Source organism: Cydia splendana, chromosome 1 (assembly GCF_910591565.1).
Source record: "Cydia splendana chromosome 1, ilCydSple1.2, whole genome shotgun sequence".
Taxonomy (NCBI): Eukaryota; Metazoa; Arthropoda; class Insecta; order Lepidoptera; family Tortricidae; genus Cydia; species Cydia splendana.
Genome location: NC_085960.1, coordinates 31941549 through 31964418, shown reverse-complemented (window position 1 = coordinate 31964418; position 22870 = coordinate 31941549). Strand labels below are relative to the sequence as shown.

The window sequence follows — 22870 nt, the reverse complement described above, 5'->3', positions numbered from 1 at the left end:
ATACATCTGTAGATTGTGTTCATAAAGTATGCCAATTAAGAGTCGGCAAGTTACGGTTCCTCTAGTTCTTTAAATATGATAGTTTATATTATACATATATAGCTCTTAGAAACGGGATATTTACAGATTTTTGGTGTAGCTGGTTCTTTGTATTCTTAAAAGTTTGCCGACCCCTGACGTCGTACGCGAAAGAAAGCGCCCAGTCGGTTGTGGTTATTATAGTCGCTGGATGAGTGAAGACTTTGGGTGAAAACGCTTCTGGGTTTAGGAGTTAACCCATTTACATTTAGGAATATGGATATTTTTTGCTGTCATTGAGGATTCCATATTGTCGCAGACCTCGTACTCCTCGTAGGTTCTTATTTTCTGTTAGCTCGATGATGATTATTTATTAAGTACAGTCATCACACGGAATTGTTAGGCCATTTAGGGTTCTTGCTAAATTGGAAATTCTTAGCGAAGTATTGAACAACCAATTTAGCTAGGACCCTGAATGGCGCAACAATCGCGGAGCGTGTTGGTACATCGACTATGTACCTATAGGTATAGTCAGCTCATTCGGCTGCAGCGACGTGACTCCCTGTGCATAGTAAACTTGTATGCAGGGGGTCAAATAACTCTGCTGTTCACTGTACATTATGAAGCGTCGCAAGAAAACGTATAACTTGTTTACGAATGTTTACTATTAACCTAGCGCGGGATGATGTAGATCCATTCGATTTCAAATTTCTAGGTTGTTGCCCACGTGTGATGAACGCGGCGCGGTGGCAAGGGACGACCTACCGCCCCGCCAAGGCGCCGCCCATTAAAATATCAATGAGTCCTATAAACCCTAGTTTTCTATAAAGCGATTAAAGCGGTCCTTGGAGCCGGATTGGATGTACCGTAACCCATCGTAACTGTATTTAATTTAGTTTAGTACCTACACGAGCGAAGATGTCCGCACATAAGAAATTGCCCCTTCTCTTGAACCTGGATGCGAGCCTAGATTATGTGTACCTATATTAACGCGTAGTATCAACTACGAAGATAATTAAGTACCTACTTTGGGAATTTCATACCAATAGTACAGTTCTTAATTAGTTTATAGTGCTGTTAAATTCGTCAACCATGACTTAAATTTGTTATTTACGGCCGAGATAACGTGTAGCTGTGCTAAGACGTGCGGGTTTTGGAAATGGAAACTTCAGTCAAATTATTACTGAGCATTTTGTCCATATTTCAGTTGACGTGTGTTTACAATACAAAACATATAGATGAAGGTAATATCCTTCTGTGTTTAATGTCCATGCAGCAATGCTCGTCGTTTGGCTGAAACGATGATAAATCTAACCTCCGTTAATGTACTGCAGATGAAATGTGGATGGTTGGAGTTAACTCCTATGGAGGACCCAATCAAAGCTCCAAATCCTACCCTGGATACGGAACGGAGTGGGTTTACTTCCCAGATGGAGATGGCATACCCCACTTCGTTAATTTGACCGCGACCAAACGGAGACAGTTGCGTACAGGTCAATATATAATTGAGTACAGATTGTACATAAGGTTCGTATACCTCGAAACCTCACAGTAACCTTGCAACTGAAGAAAATACTTAATTAGGCTGTTAATGTAGGTGTTCACAAAATAAAGTTTCAGGGACCATTTTGTGAACACATGCTTTTGAATTTCAGTTTCATAAATGAATCCTAAGTTTTGTTGCCCCCGGTGTAAATAGGTACATTTTGCTTCCCTGTGTTTAAATTTTCTATTGTAGATAAAATATTTACCTCCGCTTTTTATCGTATTGTTATTATGAAATTGTTCTCAGGGGATTATCCAATTACGCAAATCTAAACGAATCAGGCCAGCCACCCAGCGGTACAAACATGACCAGCCTATTGTCTAATAAACCAGTAAAATTGGTAACACACGGTTGGAGATCATCTATTGAAGACGGCATGGTCATTAGCATCAAGGATGCTTACTTGAAAAATCAAGATGTGGCAGTAATAGCTGTGGACTGGAGTGATACGGCGAATGACTATATCTATCCGTTTGTAGTGGAGAGCACAGGGCAAGTTGGGGCACGTGTTGGACGTTTTTTAGATACGTTCTGCGAGCTCTACAATGTTTCCGGCGACAGATTGCATTTAATCGGACATAGCCTCGGAGCACACTTGATGGGGGTCGCTGCGTCGACAACTAATGTGAGAGTGGGAAGAGTCACGGGTAATTATGAATTCCGAAGGCGAAAACTCTTTGAATGATTTATCCTAGAATGTGGGTAATTTAGAATAGAAAATACCAACAGAACAGATTTTTAAATTAGCATACACATGAGAATTGAGGCATTTACACTGACTAGTCGCACATAACTTATCTTCTTATACCTCAGGCCTTGATCCAGCACGACCTCTCTTCGAGGATCCAAAGAAACCGAGCACGTTGACCCTGGACCCATCAGACGCGGTGTTTGTAGACGTGATACACACGTGCAGTGGAGCCCTGGGCGTCAAAGAAAGCAGTGGGCATGCTGATTTTTACCCAAACAGTGGTGAATCACCACAACCTGGGTGTGACAGTATGTTTTTTCTCTTCGGTACCTAACATTATTTTGAACATATTTATTTTAAGTTTTATCTTGTATTCTTTCAATGATTTTATTAGGTAGGTAATGTTTCTTTGTAAAGTTCCAGAGATATGTAGTCATGCGAGAGCCCACGTGTACTTTTCCGAATCCATTTATAGTCCTACTGGATTTCCTGCTTGCCGAAGCAAAAGCTGGACGGAATTTTTAAATAACACTGAATGTAAACAGCAGACATATATGGGAGAGAACGTCGATCGAAACGCAAAAGGGCAATATTACTTAAGAACAAATGATAAAGTAGGTACCCTTCGCTTCTAACAAACCTAGACTAGTGAATCTCTGAGCTGCATTTGCATTTCTGTTTCCAAAAAACTGAATCGTCAAAAAATGCTATACAATTATCGATCCCGCTCACATAATTTGAGAATCGGTTGAAAAATGCGACCTGTTGAGGAGAACAGCCGGAGATACGACAGCATAATTTTGCCCAAGTTGGATAAAGGAGACGTTTCGCGCGCACTTCGGGCTCAGTCAAAGTAAATAAGTATAGTTTGTCAAAGGACTGTCTCATTTCAATCATAGACAGAGAGAATCATACTATCTTTGTCTTACACTAGTACTAGCATCCAAAAGAAAAGGATGAGTATAGTTTTCCAGGTTCTTACTGACTGACAGATTGGTTTGACCAACCCATCATGGACCAACCATATTTGTTCCCCGCCGTAAATTTAGTATGGATTATGGTTATGAATCTAGGATATACCTGGATCTGGCATGAGTGGTGGGGGTAACTGACAGAACGGGATAGTCTTATGTATCTTTCAGTAGGAGTAGCAGAGAAAGCGGTATTATTGCTTGTCCTTGTCACAGTCTCACTTTTTGTTTGTTCCCCACCTTTTTATTAGTATGGAGAATGGTGGGCAACAAATGAATTCGACCAATCACAGTGTCGCATTTGCGTATATGTTGTCCCTCACGGAGGCACGCGTATACCACTTCTATACGATCCTACCTTCTATGATTTTGGTATAATAATAGCTCTTTCGCTGCTACTCCAACTGAAAGATATACATAAGACTATCCTGTTCGGTCACTTCACCCCACCTTTCATGCCAGATCCAGTATATACAAGATTCATGGCCAGAGTATATAAAAAAAATAGTGCTCTCGTGTGAGAGAGTTTTATGTAGATTTTTATGTTTATACCCCTGAACATTCTCACATTGTTCAGAAAATGTCACTCATTTTCATTATCTGTGGCAAATTTTTGACAAGCTTGCGAATGCGAAGATGCGAAGCTTGGTTCAATGTTGTCTTTAATATCTCCATTGCTGGATTGATATATTTTAAAGTTTCAGTAAAAATTATAATGTTTTTTATTCTAACAAAAGTATAATTCATTCGTATTGAATGTACCTTATTATAGGTACCAGGCATAGTTGTTATTAACTGCCAGTCAGCATTATGGCTAATAGAAAAAGGAACGTGAATTACATTAAACCAGAGGACCCAGAGTTCCTTAAAGTGATAAAGAGACAAGCTGGATATGATGACAGAAATCGGAAATTCGATCCGCTTGAGAATGCCGAAGAAGATTTCGTGGACGATACAGAAAGCGAAGAGCCGCAAGTTGTAGTTTTGAAACCGGGAGACCTCACTGCCGAGGAGGCAGAGGTGGAGAGAAAACGGTTAGAGAAAGAAGCGGAAGAAACTAAAGCAGACCTTAGTCAACGGGTTATTTTTAAACCTAAATCAAAGAAAGCTGAAAATGACAAAAAAGGAAAAGAGCCAAGCAAGAACTCACAAAAAAAGCAAAGTCAATTGCTGTCATTTAATGATGATGAAGAGGAAGACGATGAAAGTAGTTAACAACGTGAAGTGTTGCTTGTACGATATAATGGGTGATTGATGGGTGCAAACAATGTTATAAATATAATAGTTAATGTCAGTGTTTGACATTATTATAATGTAATTTGCCCCTGTTCTGATGGCTTTGGCCCATTAGTGATGGACCTGGACTTGACTCATTAGGATGATATTAAAGTTTATGATTAAGCATATGCAGAGCTAAGAGATAATGTGTTGAAGTTTTTATGTGATTATATTCTTAAGTTGATGGTGAATAAAGAACCAATCTCTGTATTCTGTTATTATTATTTAACATATTACTTTCCATTAACAGACTTCCTGTATCCAGTCAATTTTCACTAAAATAAATGTTTACAACCATTCACAAACACTGACAACACATCACAAAATAATTCAAAAACCTTTCAATGCAAAGATGTCCGAAACATGTTGGGTGGTTGTGCCCACAGGTGATGGGGCAGGTACAAATCATGTTTAGATACAACAAATGACAGTCAAAAGGTCAATCATTACTATAATTATGGTCTACACAGAAAGAACTATACAATATAAAAATATAACACCAATGTTGGACTAACCAATGGGGTTGGATGGTCGAAGTATTTAGCAGATGGCGCCAGCGTAGCTTGCCCTGTCAATCTCTAGAATTATGTCAAATTCTCATTTTTTTAAATGGAATTTTATGTCCTGGATGCCAGCCCTTTAAGAACCCAACTAAAGAAAGGGGCAAGCTATGATGGCGCCATCTATGCAAACCTTTGACAGTTGCCAACTCCATTGTAACTACTGATGTGTCATCAAAAAGTTCCCAAATTACGATTACATTGAAAATTTTCACATTTATGTATGAGGAATGAAATTTTTCATTTTCACAATGAAAGTTACATTTTCTATGAAAGATAATTTTGTGATACTTTACATATGCACATCTGTAATTGTAACTGAAATATATATGGCTTTTCTTGGTAAGTTCAATAAACAAATGTAGGTCTGGTTATGAACTAAATGTAACTAGCATAACCTGCCCTGTCTGTTTTCTGAGATTGATAAAATTAGGGAGGTGGCCAACAGTAGAGCAAGTTACCATTTCTGATGTAGTTTTAATCGGAATGTCACTAAAATAACTTACAATTGTATTGTTTACCATAATTCTGCTTTAGTTCCTTTAGCATCTCTTTCTCTTGCTTTATTATAGAGGTTAGACATGATCAAAAAGTTCAAGACATTGGCACAAGGCTGTTAAGATAAAGAAATGCTTCTACCATTTTCTTCTAAACTCTTTCTCTTCTTAAGTTTTGTGCTAGGTCCATTAGCCACAGAGGTTGTATCATGCCTGTAGTTTTGTTGTGAGAATTCAGCTTCATTGAGATATTCCAGTAGCTTCCGCAGCAGAAACTTTCTCTCATCCTTTACAATTATTATACTCTCTTGAATTTTTGCAACTTCATCACAAAGCGCAGCATTTTCCTGGAATTATTTATTATATGTTAACTAGTGTGGTGGTATTATCAAACTGCACAATGGGACTTAATCGCGTATTTAAGTTTTAAGATCGGATCGGATCGTCGGAGGTCAATCTTAAAACTTAAATATGCAATTAAGTCCCGTTGTGCAGTTTGATAATGTTTAATAATCGTGAAAGTTTAAATCAGTGTAGTGTGGTGGTAACTAAGGGTGGTATTCCACCTGTCCAATTTCTTTGTCCAATGTGTCTTACATCTCACATTTTGCTTAATAAAATAGTGAGATGCACAGACATTGGACCATGGACAGATGGAATACCACACTAAGGCAATGATTGTTATTGTTTATTAGGTGGGTCAGCGCGAAGCAGCTCAGTCTGTGTAGCTGTAGACGTGCCTCGGGCGAAGCAAACGCACTCGCGGCCACAATGCCTCGGGCGAGGCACGTCTCCTCAGACCGAGCATCTTCGCGCGGCAGTTTCCTTGTAAGGCGGCTCGTCCTGTGTGGACTCGAAAGATTTAAACATTCCCTAGTATATAAGATACGTTATGTAGTACTTACTAGTATCAAGCTCTTAATTCTTCTTTTCATAAATTTGTATTTTTTACGGTAGCGATTATTTTGCTTTTCATGTAGGACGTTGTTCATTGTTAAAGCAAGTGGTACCTGATGGATATGCTTGTGTTCATTGAATGCACTTTACGCGTAGCCGAAGAAGGATTAGAATCAATTAATAAAGTATATTTTTAAAAAGAATTTGTATTTTGCACAGTATTACTAAATTGCTACGTAAAGTAAATAAACTAGGATTGACATCACAATGACATATGTCATATTAAGGCTGGCCTCAGACGCATGGAATTTTCCGTACGGAATGACATCTACAAGCGAGACAGCGCTATGCATGTGTAGAGCGACGTCCCGTTTCCACCTGTCATTACGTACGGAAACCAACGGAAACCGAATGAAAATTCTGTTTGTTAGCCTTAGTTAAGCAGAGTTTACACTCTGCGATTTCATTATTGACACCTGACAAAATTATTACGTGTTTCACTACTACCAACATATCTCATGCGAAGCAATGTACTCTTGTTGACTAGAAATATAGATGCAAGTGCATACCAGGCTGACGCAACTAGGAACAAAAAAAAGTTTTGTATGGAAAATAGTGACCTAACCATAGCCAAAAAAGCAAAACAAAACGTCAGTGCTATTTAGCTGTCAAGTCAACTGTCAGCCATATTGCTTTGCTTGTCATGGCGCCTTGCGTGTATTACTCGCGTATTTCTTGGAGTTTAATTTCAAAATCCTTTACCATTTTCAAATACAATCAAATGTGATAAAAACATATAGTGACTTCATAGATTTTGTGTAAATGCTACCGAAAATCAGAGCCTTTAAATGCGAAATATGTGGCAATCTCTATACTCGCGATGTTCCCGAAAAAAGGAAATTCATGGCGAAATTCCCGTTGGATGAAGACCGGTAAGTATTGCTTTAGATACTTTTAGCTTTATTTTGGTGTAAACACACCAAAACACATCGAAAATTTGATATTTCATATCATTTTCATTGTCAGCTAGGGATGTACTACAAGTATCGATAACTGCAGCTTTGTTTGTTTATCAATGTAAATAATATAGTAAGATGAGTGAAATTTCCTGTTAGAGTTTGACCAAGAAAAGTCTGCAGCGATTTTGATAGCCCACGCGGTGCAAGTGTTATTTCTACGTCATAATTTCAAAGACGTTTGATGTTTAAAATAACACATGCACTGCGTGGGCAAGGTATCAAAATCGCTGCAGACTTTTCATGGTCTAGCTCTATCTTGCATGCGATATGACTATAATTAATTCTCCGAAAATTTTCCCAGATCTATATCTTTCTTACAGAAAATTTTCCTTTTGCCATTATACCTAGTCACATAACTTCCCATTTTACAAGCTTTTATTTACCTTCACCTGTCCCGTAGTCTGTAATCAAATTTTCGAGCTGATCTGATGATGGAGACAGGAGGTGGCCATAGGAACTCTGTGATGAAACAACGCAACCTAATTGTGTTAGGGGTTTTTAGAATTGTCTCGATGAGTATTAGTTGTCTGTCCTAAGAAAAGTACAGTCAGCGATAAAAGCTTGTACCAAAAAAGAAATTTTTGCCAAAAACTTATTTAGAATCTTCCTTTCACGCTACATTTTGCTTGTAAACTGTAATTATATATTATGATTATTATAGCCTTTTCTTCCATATCCATTTTTAGTTTAACTATGTATTTTTGAACTAGTTGTTTTATTTATTTATATGGATCCCTCTCTGGGTGAAGGCCTCCTCCAGTTTTTTCCATCTTTCTCTGGAACTGTAATTATATAACACATTTAAATGTTTTCAGGTGCAAGCAGTGGGTCAAATTAATTGGGAACGAAGACCTGGTATATCTTCCCATAGAAAAGTTACATGAATTAAAATTTGTATGCGCAGACCATTTCGAAAAAAAAGCTTTTAATAAAAAACAATCAACTTAAAAAGTCTGCCATCTGCCATACCTTCAAAAACTTTAAAAGCTGATCCACTTCCTGATGAAATGCTGCTTAATTTTCCTTGTCATGTTTATTCGAAAAGGAACATTCCTACGAATCTCGACCCTCTGGCGATCGGTGACAATGAAGTTTATTCACTACCCCAAGTAGAAGCCGTTGTAGAAAACATTGCTGGGCCTAGTAACTCGGGTAAGTTTTAAACCTTTATTTGACAGTTATACCTACCTCTTTTAGATGAGATGAGTGATTTTAATTATATTTTTACACTAATTTTTACAGAATCATTCATGTCTGGACAGCAGCTGCCATCTCAAGCCATACCATTGAAAAAGCTTGAAGCTATTCCAATCGCTGATGAAACTCAGCTGAATTTTTCCAATAATGCTTATTCAAACATTGTCGATAAAAGGAATGACAATGAAGTTTCACTACCTCAAGTAGAAGCTATCGCTGGGCCTAGTAACTCGGGTAATTTTTAAACCTTTATTTGACAGTTATAACTTATACCTCTTTTGGATGAGTAAAGGATTTTTATTATATTTTTACACTTTTAATATTTGCAGACTCATTCATGCCTGGACAGCAGCTGCCATCTCAAGCCATGCCATTAAAAAAGCTTGAAGCTATTCCAATCACTGATGAAACTCAGCTGAATTTTTCCAATAATGCTTATTCAAACATTGTTGATAAAAGGAATGACAATGAAGTTTCACTACCTCAAGTAGAAGCTATCGCTGGGCCTAGTAACTCGGGTAAGTTTTAGCTTGTATTTGACAGCTAAATCTCTTGAAACGTTTTCCATTAACATATATCTAAGGACGGGCCTTAGGGCACTATGAATGGTGCTAGTGCTAGTTCAGCGGTGTGCCTCACGAATTATAGCCAATAGTGCAGTCTAACGCAACTAGTTGCAACCAATCGCGCGCACTTGATGCGAACTCATCAACCAATCGCAGTTGGTTGATTGTTGACTGCACGATTGGCTCGAATTCGTGTCCGTGACACAGCTGTACTGGTAGCACATTCTTATTGCCCGTAAGGCCTATCCTACGTTTTCAGTAGAGTCTGGCTACTGAAATATTACACAAAGTTTTAGCGGGAAATTCATGTTGGAAAGTGTCTTCGTAAACTAAAAGAATCTTGTAACTGCATAAGCGCACGTGGAACAAGTTTAAATGTTTGAATAAATAAACAGCTTTTGTTCGCGTGCGTGATGCCGTCACGGTTTCTGGTATATCATATGATAGTAGAGATTTTGAAACGTGTGTAGCGTGTGTACAAGGTAAGGCAACTAGGGTCCCCTTTCCTAAGAAATCTCTCAACAGGGCTAAAGATTCGAGGTCCTGGGTTTAGTCGCTACCATCTCCCTCATTCAGCGGTGCGAGGTATTTCTTGCTTTTCATAGATGACTATTCTAGAAAGACGTTTGTGTACTTTATAACTACAAAAGGTGAAGTATTTGATAGGTTCAAAGAGTTTAAAGCTTTAGTGGAGAACCGGACAGGTAAAAAGATAAAATCGCTACGTAGCGACAACGGAGGAGAATTCACAAGTTCTGCTTTTCAGGCGTATCTCAAACCACTGTTCCTGGCTCCGCTGCTCAGAACGGGGTCGCTGAACGCGCGAACAGGACCGTGATGCAGGCTGCAAGATGCGGGTCTGAGCAACGAATTCTGGGCGGAGGCCGTTAACACGCGTCAAAAACCGCTGTCCTACGAAAGCTGTACTGGGGAGCACTCCTGAAGAAAAGTGGAGTGGGAAAAAGGTATCTCTAAGTCATTTACGTATCTTTGGTTCTGTGGCTTATGCGATGACTTTGAAGCGTTCAAAATTAGATCCGAAAGGCAAAAAGTACATTTTTGTTGGGTATTGTCAGCATACAAAGGGTTATAGACTCTTATAATAGTGACAGAAATATAATAATGTGATATATTTTTAGAACCGGCTCCGAATGGCCTTTCATTTAATATCACACACGATTGGTTTCTGAACAATTTTTTTTTCCATACAAAAAAAGATGACGTCATAACTCTTCTACTTTTTTTTTCTTTTGGTGCTACGGGTCAAATTGATTCAAATGGTCTAAACATAAATCGTACCAATTTTCATACTTTTAACACCATTTGCAGCTAATTCCCGAATTTCAGGCTGTACCGCTAACACTAGTAGTGAGTGGTAAATCATAAATCATTTATTTTTCGTAATAAATATTTTTAAATAAATATTTAATATATTTAAATAAATAAATATTATAGGACAATTTTACACAGATCGGCCTAGTCCCACAGCACAGTAAGCTCAATAAGGCTTGTGTTGTAGGTACTAGACGACGATATATATAATATACACATATATACAAATACTTATATACATAGAAAACATCCATAACTCAGGAACAAATATTTGTGATGAACACACAAATAAATGCCCTTACCAGGATTCGAACCCGGGACCTCCTGCTTCGAAGGCAGGGTCACTACCGACTAGGCTAGGAGGCCGTTAAACTTATCATTGTTACTTTTGTATGTAAATAAACTTGTTTTACATACAAAAGTAACAATGATAAGGTTAGACATAGGTACATAATTACATATTGTTTACCATGAAATGGGCTCGCCTCAGCATAATGCCGACCCGAGAGTCGGCGTTGGTCTTCCGGCGAGTCCATTTTTGTGGGCCACGATCACAGCTGTGGTACGTCTGATGATGCCAATTTGACATAAAATTCTCAGAGTACGAGCGATCGAACGAGTACGGTCACAATACATGATTCGTCTAGCTCAGGTGAATGTGATGATCCGGCCGATGCAACTTATATTCCAGAGGAGGAGAGTACGAATACTTCGGACAGTTCAACGGGTTCTCCACATTTTGGATTCCTAGCGGGCACGTCCGATCCAGATGCTCCACGGACTATACAAGAAGCACCGAGTGGTCCAGATGCTGACAATTGGAGGGAAGCAATGTCTTGTGAGTACAACTCATTATAAAAAAAAAAACATTTTATTTTTCTTCTCATTTTTTTTTATACTTTTCGCGGAGGTACACCTACAAAAAAAATATGCATGAGTAGCCACTAATACCCACTACATACACATATAAAAATATTTGCATAAATCTTCGTGCGTCATGTCAAAAAAAAACCTCCGCGAAAAGTATAAAAAAAAACGAGAAGAATAATAAAATGTTTTTTTTTTATAATGAAGTATAAGGACATGATGCAGGTTAAACATATCCATTTTGTAGTCTATTTTATTGTTGTCAAATATAATTTTGTTTGGTTTATCTAACTTGAACAGTTTCCAAAATATGACACTTTCAATGATACACTGATTATTTTACATTATCCTGAATAACTCGAAAACAAAAGAAGATCGAGGACTGATATTAAGCATAGAGTGTTCTTAGGACCTGCCAGTACACCACCTGAAAGAATGACCAAATCCGTCGTTGGGGGCACTTCTTGTTCGCTTAGCCTGCTAGACCAGCGGTTCTTAACCTTTTTCCATCCACGGACCCCTAGGAAATGAAGCACAAATCCAAGGACCCTCGAATAAAAAAAAACAGCATTACATTTCAGACCGGTGAGAATAGGTGAGACTGCGGCGGACCCCCGTACATATACTCGTGGACCCCCAGGGGTCCGCGGACCACAGGTTAAGAAACACTGTGCTAGACCCTTTGAAGCTTGTGGGTATGGTATGCTAGAAGTATCTTAGAATTATGATGATCGGTGAGCGAGCGAGTGAGTGAGTGAGTGTGTCAATGTCGAAATTAAGGAACTTTGACGTACAATATCTCTTAAACTACAAGTTCGAATTGAATGTTTTTGAGATTACATGTACTTAAAGCATGTTAAGCCCTATATGTCACTGAAAATTTAGGGTTCTAGCTTTAGCCAGCACAAAATTACAGGACGTCGAAAATGGCCTGAATCGCTTCGAGAAAATTCGAGAAAAGGATGGTACGGCCGTGCCTCTTTGTTTTGCTCGACTTGGCGGGGGCACTGCCGTGCCCCCAGATGGAAGAGTGTAAAGTGTTCGCCTACTCCCATGGAAACAGGACTTAAGTTACCTAGGGGCAATCAAAGAGATCATACCTATGATAATAGAGGTCTTGTAGGTTCTCTTATGTATATTGCTATCTATACCCGACCAGACATCGCATACGCAGTTAGCTACTTGAGTCAATTTAATGAATCATTTACTTACAGAGACCCACTGGAAAGCAGCCAAAAGAGTCTTGCGCTACTTGAAAGGTACCTTGGATCTCCGTTTGACTTTTAAGAAAAGCAAGCAGCAGCTGGATATCACTGGATATGCGGATGCAGACTGGGGCAATGACGACGTGGACCGCCGGTCGTACACGGGCTACGTCTTTAAAATAGGTGAGTCAGTAATTACTTGGGAAAGTCGCAAGCAAAAAACAGTTAGCCTTAGCTCTACCGAAGCCGAATACTACTCTTTGTCAAATTCTTGTAAAGAGGGTTTGTTTATTAGTACATTTCTGAAAGAAATTATAAATAAAGAAATTGTACCGACAATTTTCAATGACAATCAGTCAGCGCTAAAATTGTGTAGAAGCTCTTTACATCATGCTAGGACCAAACATATCGATATACGGCATCATTTTATTAGAGAACTTGTAAATAGTAATAAGATTACTATTGAGTATCTGAATACTAATGATATGTTGGCAGATATACTGACAAAAGCGTTGTGTAAAGTTAAACACAGTAAGTTTGTGAGACAACTTACATTACTGTCATAGGTAAATGCATATAACTATGTATTCTATGTAATAATTGTGTTCTTAATGTAATTACCATCAGGGTTTTGTTGGTTTAGTCAAACATGATAGTGATTACATGAAATTAAAAGACTCGTTTATTTTATAAACATTTATTGAATTACTATTCATAATGTGGGTAACTGAACTTTGTTGATACGGTGTAGCGAAAGTTCAGTGCATATGTTTTTGTTAATTTACTTAATGTTATAATGAAGTGTAGGTCTCTACTTTATTTTTGTGTTTGTGTGTTTAAACAAGAGTGCTTTGGTTTAAGGGCCAGTGTTGGAAAGTGTCTTCGTAAACTAAAAGAATCTTGTTTTATAGGTAACTGCATAAACGCACGTGGAACAAGTCACAGAGTAAATAATAGTACTAGGTACAGAAGACTCACTCTCTAACAAAACGCGTCTGTTACGATCAGCACTAGAGATGGGTCGCGGGTATTTACCCAATTTACCCACCCAGGTAAATACCCGGTAAATACCCATCTACCCGGTATTTACCCGTATCTACCCAAATGGACGGGTAGATTCATTTCTTGTTGCACATGTCGATTTGTGTTAAAGTGGAGATATAAACCGAGTTAATGGCTGTAATTATTGTGTGTCATTTAAAATGAAATGGTTTAGTTGCAGTTGCAGTTGTAACTACGGAATTTTTAGTACAATTTTGATAAATATTAAAAAAAGGCCGTCATAAGAGTATTTTTTTTAGACTTTTGTAAATTATCGTACTTATACGTTGATAATACACATTCCAACTTCGGTCGGCGGGGGGTGTGGTTGGGGGGAGGGGGGCAAAAGTGAACTTTTTCATATTTCTTGGAATCTGTCATTAATATCGAAAAGTGTTGTATGTACAAACTAAAGTAGACATAATTTTCTACAAAAAAAGTTATATACATTTTTGTCCTAAAACTAACTGTGTTTGACTTATAAGCTTCACAAGTTGGGATACTGCACAATTGTTTTTTATTATCATTCATAAGTATTCTTTATTTTAATCCTTCTAATGTATATTAAAAGCATTTTAAAACATTTCCGGAAGCCAGGGAATGATTTACACGATTTTTATAATTGGACTGATATATGTTAAAATCGAACTTCACCTCATAGCAACTTTTTCGTAATTAGTTTGAACATACATTTTATGTAACATTATAATAAAATACTTAAATTAATCTTATTTATACTCACATACCATTAAACACATCAAATTTAGAAGAAAAACGAAAATACCCGCGTATTTACCCGCGGGTAGGTAAATATCGGGTATTTACCGGGTAAATACCCGCTCTCGGGTATTTACCCGGGTAGTTACCCATCTCTAATCAGCACAGATATGGCCGCTAGGTGGCGACAGCGCCACGCGCGGCTTATGGCTTTCCCCAAAATTGGGGCGGAACGGATGTACTTTTAGCTACCTGTAGCAAAGCGACGAAATCGCGGAGTGAGCCACGTCTGAACAAGTTTAAATGTTTGAATAACTATACAGCTTTTGTTCGCGTGCGTGATGCCGTCACATTCGTTTCGACCTTTCTGCTGAACAGCCTAAATTTGTAATCAGTGCCTATTTCCTCGACAATATACATCTTCATATGGACTTATCATAGTTTCCTTTACGCCCAGATTTAACAATTCAAAAGATCTTGACCTGGTCACACTTTGTGTAGTAAGAATTAGTTTTGATACTAGAAAATATTTATGATTTTCTGTGCACACATAAGGTACCTAAGGAAATAAATTAAATATACGTTGACGAGCACTCAAAGTCAGCGCACATAATTTCTACCACTATGTAAAGTACAGTCAACGACAAACACACATGTTTACGATCCAATGTTTTGATTTTATTGATATTTTCCAGAATTTCTAGTTTATCTGTTTCTTTACACACTTATCCTGTTTATGAGATTATGGTATTAATAAATTCACATACTTTAATCAAAGTTATAGGCAAATGTTAGAACTAGCACTTAAAGTATCAAAATATCTAGAGCACCAACCTACTACATTTTTTACGCTTGTAAACATTGCAGTTTTTCGTTATACAACGCTTCACGTCGACTTCGCACATCATCGTAATTGTTTACGAGCTTAAATAGTAGTTTGCGGACCTCACTCGGTATAGTAATTATTAATATTATTTAAAATAAACCCCTTATATACCGCAAACAATTTGAATGAATTACATAAATTGACAACTGACTTTTAGCTTTTTTTTAAATCATAGACAATTGGTGATACAACAAAGAAATATCTGTCAACAATATTTGGCTGGCCAGACTCTATTTAGATTATAATTATATGCTTTGAATATTTACAGAATCATATATGCTCGAGCAACAGCTGTCAGGTCAAAGATTAAGTCACAAAGAAATATCCCAATCACGTAAAAGGAACCGGTCACACAGTTCAGGTAAATAGAGTTAATAATGTTAATATACTTGGTCTAGCAAATCTTGTCAGTAGAAAAAGGCGGGAAACACAAATTTTCTATGGACCGATAACCCTTCGTGCCTACATTTTTAAATTTGCCGCCCTTTCCTACTGACAAGATTTGCTTGACCATCTATATATGATGCACCAGTCAGTCCAGTCACCTGCAATAATTGACGGGATGAATATAATAGGTCCTACTCAGCAACATTTAATATGGGACCAACCCCGAAATAGTGAAATATAATTGACGCTCCCATACAAAATATCAACAAAATGTTAAATTAGTATTTTCGTGTAAGCAATACACGTAGACAGCAAGACCTGCCGTAGTCGAGTAAAAATATTAAAATGATGTAGGTAGACCCTTATTGGCCCATGGCCTGGCACTAGAAATATTAGAAAAATGTAAAGTTACATACCAGTACAGTGAGCTGCGAAAATGCATGGAGAAATTATGAATAAATTCATTGATTAAGTCGCCATACACTTTTACGGATACAGTACTTCTTAATAATTATCAACATTGTACAATACATTATGGCCCTTTAAACTTTCGACATAAGTATGCACGTGTTGTGCCAATTACTGCACTATTAATTTTTTAATTTATATATTTACAGACCCACGCCCATCACCTGCATCAAGACAGTCGCATTTACTGGGTCATGATTATTGTAAAAAAAACAAGAGCAGCTTCCAATCACCTAAAAGAAAAAAGTTATCTGCTACTACAGGTAAACTCTGCTTGTGTTTCTGTTTTCTTTTGCGTTGTTTCCTTTTATTGAGGTGTGTAATAGTATTTGTATTGTATTGTCAAGTTTGAGTCCTGATGATGAGATCCAAAAGGAATCGAATGGACTCCTTAAATATTACAGGCATATGTGGTTATTTTTTTTAAATTCTATTGATATAATTGTATAAGTAGTAGCAAGTGTAATTGGTATAAAAACTGTAACCGTTCTTGTGATATTAATAATAAATAAATAAATAAATAGGTATTGTGACTTTAGTATCACTTCAATAAATCAAGCATATACATATATATATGTTTAAAAAAACCGGCCAAGTGCGAGTCGGACTCTATTTAACAACAGTGTTGATTGCGGCGAGTTTCCTGATCTAATGAAACATAGTAAAGTAATTCATTTATTTAAATCTGGTAGCAGCTCTGACCCCACTAACTTTAGACCGATATCTGTGCTACCAACATTTAGCAAGATTTTTGAAAAATTAGTTCTTTCTCAATTAATACGACATTTTAACGTTAATAATTTGATGCATAATAAGCAGTTTGGTTTTACACGGGGTCGCTCAACAACCGATGCTGGTGTTGAGCTAATTAAGCATATTTTCGATGCCTGGGAGGAGTCACGAGATGCTTTAGGTGTCTTCTGTGATTTATCTAAGGCCTTCGACTGTGTTTGTCATGAAACATTAATCAGGAAACTTCATTATTACGGAGTTAGAGGATCGGCACTGAATTTACTTAAGTCCTACTTAAATGGTAGAATACAAAGGGTCGATGTGAGTGGACAGCGATCACCTGGGTCATTGGTCTCTATGGGTGTACCACAGGGGTCAATATTGGGGCCTTTCCTGTTCCTTATCTACATAAATGACTTGCCATTCCTTGTTAAGACCCACCATGATATAGTATTGTTTGCAGACGACACCTCACTTATTTTCAAAGTCAAACGTCAGCAACAAGCTTACAATGATGTAAACAATGCTATTTCAAAAGTAGTAAATTGGTTCAATGTTAATAATTTACTGTTAAATGAGAAAAAGACCAAATGTATTAAGTTTGTCACTAGTAGTAACGTAAGGCATGTACAAACAAGTGTCATTGTGAAGGATGAGGAATTGGAATTAGTTGATAGTACAGTTTTTCTTGGAATAACTTTAGATTCTAAACTCCAGTGGGGTCCCCATATTGCTACTCTTTCGAATAGACTGAGCTCTGCAGCTTTTGCAGTGAGCAAAATCCGTCAGTTAACTGATGTGAAAACAGCTCGATTAGTATATTTTAGTTACTTCCATAGCATTATGGCATATGGTATTTTACTGTGGGGCGGTGCTTCAGAGATAAATACCATTTTTGTTCTGCAGAAGAGGGCTATTCGAGCAATATACAAAATGAACCATAGAGACTCACTTAGAGATAAATTTAAGGAAATTGACATAATGACAGTGCACTGTCAATACATTTATGAGAATATTCTGTATGTACATAAAAATATTGTAAATTTTAGGAAAAATTGTGAAATTCATAATATTAATACTAGAAATAAACATAAGCTCGCAGTGCCCTTCACTCGGCTCCATAAAATTAAAAAATCATTCATGGGTAATTGTGTAAGATTTTATAATAAACTTCCAAACCATATTACTGAATTATCTATTAATAAATTTAAGAATTATGTAAAGCGTAAACTTGTTTCTAAAGCTTATTATACCACACAAGACTACATGAATGATATTACAACGTGGGATTAATTGTTATTCGAAATGATTATTTATTTATTAGGTATATTTGATTATTGATGAGGAAATGGATATTCCGATGTAATACTATCTACTTCTTTTGTTACTTATGCTTTTTTTTGACATTTAGATTTTATTCTAGAAATTCTAGACTAGTATTTTTTTATACAATCTTTTTAATGTTTGACGATCCTTTTGTGAAATTTTTAGTGTTAAATTTGATATGTATAATAATCCAATTTTATTATGGCATAATACTAACATCAATAAATTGCTCTGATAATTAGATTAAGATTAATTACGATTCATAAGAGCTTGTTGCTAGGCCTACATGAATAAAGTAAATTTTGTTTGTTCGTTTGTATTTCTAGGGTTCCGTACATAAGTCCGACTCACGCTTGACTGCACAGTTCTAATAGGTTTTCCTGCCATCTATAGGTAAAGAACTATTATGTATTTTTTTCAAATTTTTAGACCCAGTAGTTTCGGAGATAAAGGGGAGGGGAATGGTAATTTTTTGGCTATTTTCGTAAATAACTTCGAACCTATGTATTTTAAAATTATTAAAAAAACATGTCCCTCTTTGGGTCACTAATTTACATATGTGTACCAAATTTGATCTTAATTGGTCCAGTAGTTTCCGAGAAAATAGGCTGTGACAGACGGACAGACAGACAGACGCACGAGTGATCCTATAAGGGTTCCGTTTTTTCCTTTTGAGGTACGGAACCCTAAAAACGTGGCATTTGATGAAGTGGAACTGCTGATGATGATCAGATTGAAATTCTTCAACGACGCCTAGTTCACGTTAGGTTTTTACTTTTTAGCAAACATCTTAGAGATGGTAACTCCTTATTACCAAATGTAATAAAATATTTTATTCATATTTACAGAGCCATCTACATCGAGACAGAGTCAGAGAGTCACATTTACTAGACCATGATTATTCTAAAAAAAAGAAGAGCATCCTCCAATCACCTATAAGAAAAAAGTTATCTGCCAAAGGTAAACAGCACTGTGTATTTACATAAAGATTTCAAAATTAGAAGGATCCTTCCGTTGTTTTTCAGGGTTCCGCACCCAAAGGGTAAAAACGGAACCCTATTACTAAGACTCCTCTGTCCGTCTGGCACCAGACTATATCTCATGAACCGTGATAGCTAGACAGTTGAAATTTTCACAGATGATGTATTTCTGTTGCCGCTATAACAACAAATACTAATAAAAAATAAGTTCAAAAACTAAAACCCGACTGCTACTGCAAATCGTATGAAACAATATAGAATTCTTATCTAAAAATATAATACAGAAAATATAGTCCGCAATCCGCATTGGGCTAGCGTGGGGACTATAGCCCAAGCCCTCTCGATGAGAGGAGGCCTGTGCCCAGCATTGGGACGCTAATAGGCTGAAATTATTATTATTATTTTATTATAATTTTTTAAATTAAAAAATACAACGTAATATAATTTACTATTTTCTTTATACATATATTTACAGAGATTCAAAGGATCGCCGTGGTCGTATGCCACGCGATTATAAACTTTAAGGTAACGTGGCATACGACCACGGCTATCTTCTGAATCTCTGTAAATTTATAAAAAAAATAGTAAATTATATTACATTATATTTTTTAATTTAAAAAATGATAACATTAATAATATTTCCTGTATGATATTCTCAGATGCAAATTATATCTTGTTTCATACTTTTTAGAGCGCGATTTGCAGTAGTAGTCGGCTAGTCGGGTTTTAGTTTTTGAATTAATTTTGGGGTCATGATTTCGTACTAATGACTATTTGAAGCCACTTTATATTACTTTTGCGAAGGCATCGTCAATACAGAAATGCACGCAGAGCGCCGCATATATCGGGCTACGCCCGACTCCTTTGGCTTTGGAACGCGTACACCGCGCCACGTACGTTGGGCTACGCCCGACGCTTTTAGTATATGACGCTCATAGTACATAATATATATTAACGTTCGTGACTTTATAACCTCTAGAGGGCGCCGTGTTCAAATTGTTGTGACGTCATATAGCCTATAACCAGCGAACGACAGACGATTCGAATGACATATCGTTTGTCAAATTATAATGAGTACTTTAGAAGTTATTAGGGAACAGATGAACATACATACATACCCACATACATACCGGTCAAAATCATAACCCTCCTTTTGCGTTGCCGTAGTCGGGTAAAACGTACAGAACCCTTGGTGGGCGAGTCCGACTCGCACTTGTCTATGTTTGTTACTCCATACGGTAAAGTGCGAGTCGGACGCGCGCACGACAGGTTCCGTACCATTACGGCAAAAAAATCACATTTGTTGTATGGGAGCGACACTTGTATATTTATTTTATTCTGTTTTTAGTACTTGTTGTTATAGCTTCAACAGAAATACACTGTGAAAACTTCAACTGTCTAGCTATCATGAGATACAGCCTCAACAGCGATTTTTTTTAACTTTATATCTGCAAATAATTGGGCTATTTGTTGAAATTGAACTGCTCATGAAAACTAGAATGAATGAAACTCCTCTAAGGCAAAATATTTTTGAAAGTCTTGATGCACTATGGTTGAAAATAATTTAAATGGCATTTAAAATTATTGATTTCTATTTATATTTTATCAGAAATAAAGAAGTATTGTGGTATTATTGACCGGAGCGTAGCGAAGGTCTACGTTTCGACTGGAGCATTTTGATTTTGTATGTCCGGATACTCCGGATGTTCTCCTCTACAGGTCGCAATTCTTAACGGAATCTCGTGAAATTTTGTGACTGGATTCTATGTCTAAATAAATTTTTTTTGTCCGTCCGGTTTTTTGAATTTTTTTATAATGGCGGAGTCGTGATAGCTCGCGCCTAAACAAATAGTGGTATCGGTACCATACGAGTGTTTTCTTTTTGAGATATGTTTATAGATTAAATGACCAAAAATTCAGAAAATTTATTTCGCTGGTTTCGGAGGTATTGAGATATTTAATTTTAACTAATTTTAATTTGAGAAGGAGTAGCTAAATTTCGTCAACCCATCTAAGAACTATTTGGCTCAGTTTGTAAACGTTCGCTTTTTTCTTTTTGCACAGAGGGTCTGGGTTCGATCCCCAGTAATTGTATGCTGGGATATTATAACCTTTTGTATTTTTTTACACATAAATTTCGTATTGTTTTATTTTTAATTTACTATATTTAAAGCTCTGCTCGCGAGGTCTACAGCTCACAGAGCCACTAGTTATATTATGGAAAGGAACTATTTGATCTTTATTTTTATGTTTTTCGTTGAAATAACTCGGTTAAATAAGGTATAAATTTTATTTTACAGATTTACAAGTGTCACCTCGAAAAAGAAAATTATTAAAAAAAATGATTTCTACAAGCAGAAAATATCAACATTGCGTGAAGGAAATGTAATGCCCCGCATAAAATCATTAGCTCTGAAGACCTTAATAACTGCGTATTTACGCAATAACCGTAGAAATGCGCGAGGAAAAAGATGGACCCCAATAGAAAAAGCATTGGCAATAGCGATTTACAAGAAATCTCCCAGGACATATCGTCATTTGTTGCAACTGGTGGCCTTGCCCAGCATTAGGACATTACAAAGTCAACTTCAAAACATGGAATTAGAGCCGGGCATCATCCCGACTATAATGAATCATTTTAAAAAGAAGGCGACAGCAATAACTGAAAAAGATAGGCTGGTCGCTTTACTTTTTGACGAGATTGCTTTGAAAAAGCGTCCGATTTTAAACACCAGATCAGATAAAATTGAAGGATTTACGGATTTAGGAGAAACTCGATACAGAAGTGCAGAAGTGGCAGATCACGCCTGTTTTCATGGTACAAGGCTAACATAAAAAACTGAAGCAACCGATAGCCTACTATTTTGTTAAGGGGACGATATCAGCGCAAACCCTTGCTGGTATTATTAAAGACATAATAAAGGCACTTGCTGATATTGGTTACACGGTGGTTACCACAGTATGTGACCAAGGACCCACTACTATTGGCAGTTTGAATTTACTCAAAAGGTGGTGTGGCATCCCAACTACTACCAATTATTTCATATTGGATGATAAGAGAGTTTATATAATGTTTGATATTCCGGATTTACTGAAATCGGTAAGAAACAATTTTCATAATGGAGGAGAAATTGTAATAAACGGGAAAAAAGGTAAGTGGTCTCACCTGCGAGAAGTGGCGGAAAAAAATAAAAGTACCTTATATTTCAAAAAACTAACAGCCCTACACGTGAATCCTACATTTCGGTCGAAAATGAAAGTAAAACTAGCTGCTCACGTGGTCAGTAATACCGTCGCTGCTATTTTAAAACAGATGGCTGAGAAGCACGGTGATGATGATGTTGAGAAAGCTCAGGAAATCTCGGATACTGCCCATATCATAGAAGATCTTGATAGGCTTTTTGATTGCACAAATGGGCCCTCGTCCAGAAAAGACATTATCAAGGGCCGACGAGAGAATGTTTCCAAGAAAACTAACCACGTCGAATTGTGGAGACATTATGAACAAGTCATGAGTACTATGTATTTCCTAAAGACTGATAGTTTTTTAAGACTGAAGAACATCCGATGCGTACAGGGATACATTACGTCCTTATCATCATTGGAAGACATTTGGAAGTATATTGAATCATAAGGATTCAAGTACTTAAATCTTCGGCAGCTAAACCAAGATAGCTTAGAAAACCTTT

The 22870-nt window shown here is 37.0% G+C and overlaps 3 protein-coding genes across 5 annotated transcripts; all 3 read left to right on the top strand.

Annotated features, from left to right (window-relative positions):
- The first annotated feature begins 1083 nt into the window (after positions 1-1083).
- LOC134793437 (lipase member H-like) lies at positions 1084-3587 on the top strand. Of its 2 annotated transcripts, XM_063765013.1 has the most exons (5): positions 1084-1262; positions 1353-1545; positions 1811-2211; positions 2378-2563; positions 2673-3587. In XM_063765013.1, the coding sequence occupies exons 1-5, from the start codon at positions 1178-1180 to the stop codon at positions 2888-2890; spliced, it is 1083 nt and encodes a 360-aa protein (XP_063621083.1). In that variant the 5' UTR covers positions 1084-1177; the 3' UTR covers positions 2891-3587. The 2 variants fall into 2 exon arrangements, with proteins under 2 accessions (XP_063621083.1, XP_063621092.1); XM_063765022.1 differs by lacking the exon at positions 2673-3587 and having other exon boundaries at positions 2378-2604.
- Positions 3588-3873: 286 nt separating this feature from the next.
- Positions 3874-4714, top strand: LOC134793408 (uncharacterized protein KIAA1143 homolog). The gene has a single exon (XM_063764984.1). It carries the CDS (start codon positions 4037-4039, stop codon positions 4439-4441), a length of 405 nt encoding a protein of 134 aa, XP_063621054.1. The 5' UTR covers positions 3874-4036; the 3' UTR covers positions 4442-4714.
- Positions 4715-7168: 2454 nt separating this feature from the next.
- Positions 7169-22013, top strand: LOC134804468 (uncharacterized). 2 transcript variants are annotated; one of them, XM_063777643.1, is made up of 11 exons: positions 7169-7390; positions 8293-8629; positions 8720-8908; positions 9004-9192; positions 10007-11410; positions 12008-12096; positions 12654-12827; positions 15557-15649; positions 16293-16406; positions 19050-19161; positions 21482-22013. In XM_063777643.1, exons 2-5 carry the CDS (start codon positions 8485-8487, stop codon positions 10129-10131), a joined length of 648 nt encoding a protein of 215 aa, XP_063633713.1. In that variant the 5' UTR covers positions 7169-7390; positions 8293-8484; the 3' UTR covers positions 10132-11410; positions 12008-12096; positions 12654-12827; positions 15557-15649; positions 16293-16406; positions 19050-19161; positions 21482-22013. The 2 variants fall into 2 exon arrangements, with proteins under 2 accessions (XP_063633713.1, XP_063633623.1); XM_063777553.1 differs by lacking the exon at positions 7169-7390 and having other exon boundaries at positions 8252-8629.
- Positions 22014-22870: the final 857 nt, after the last annotated feature.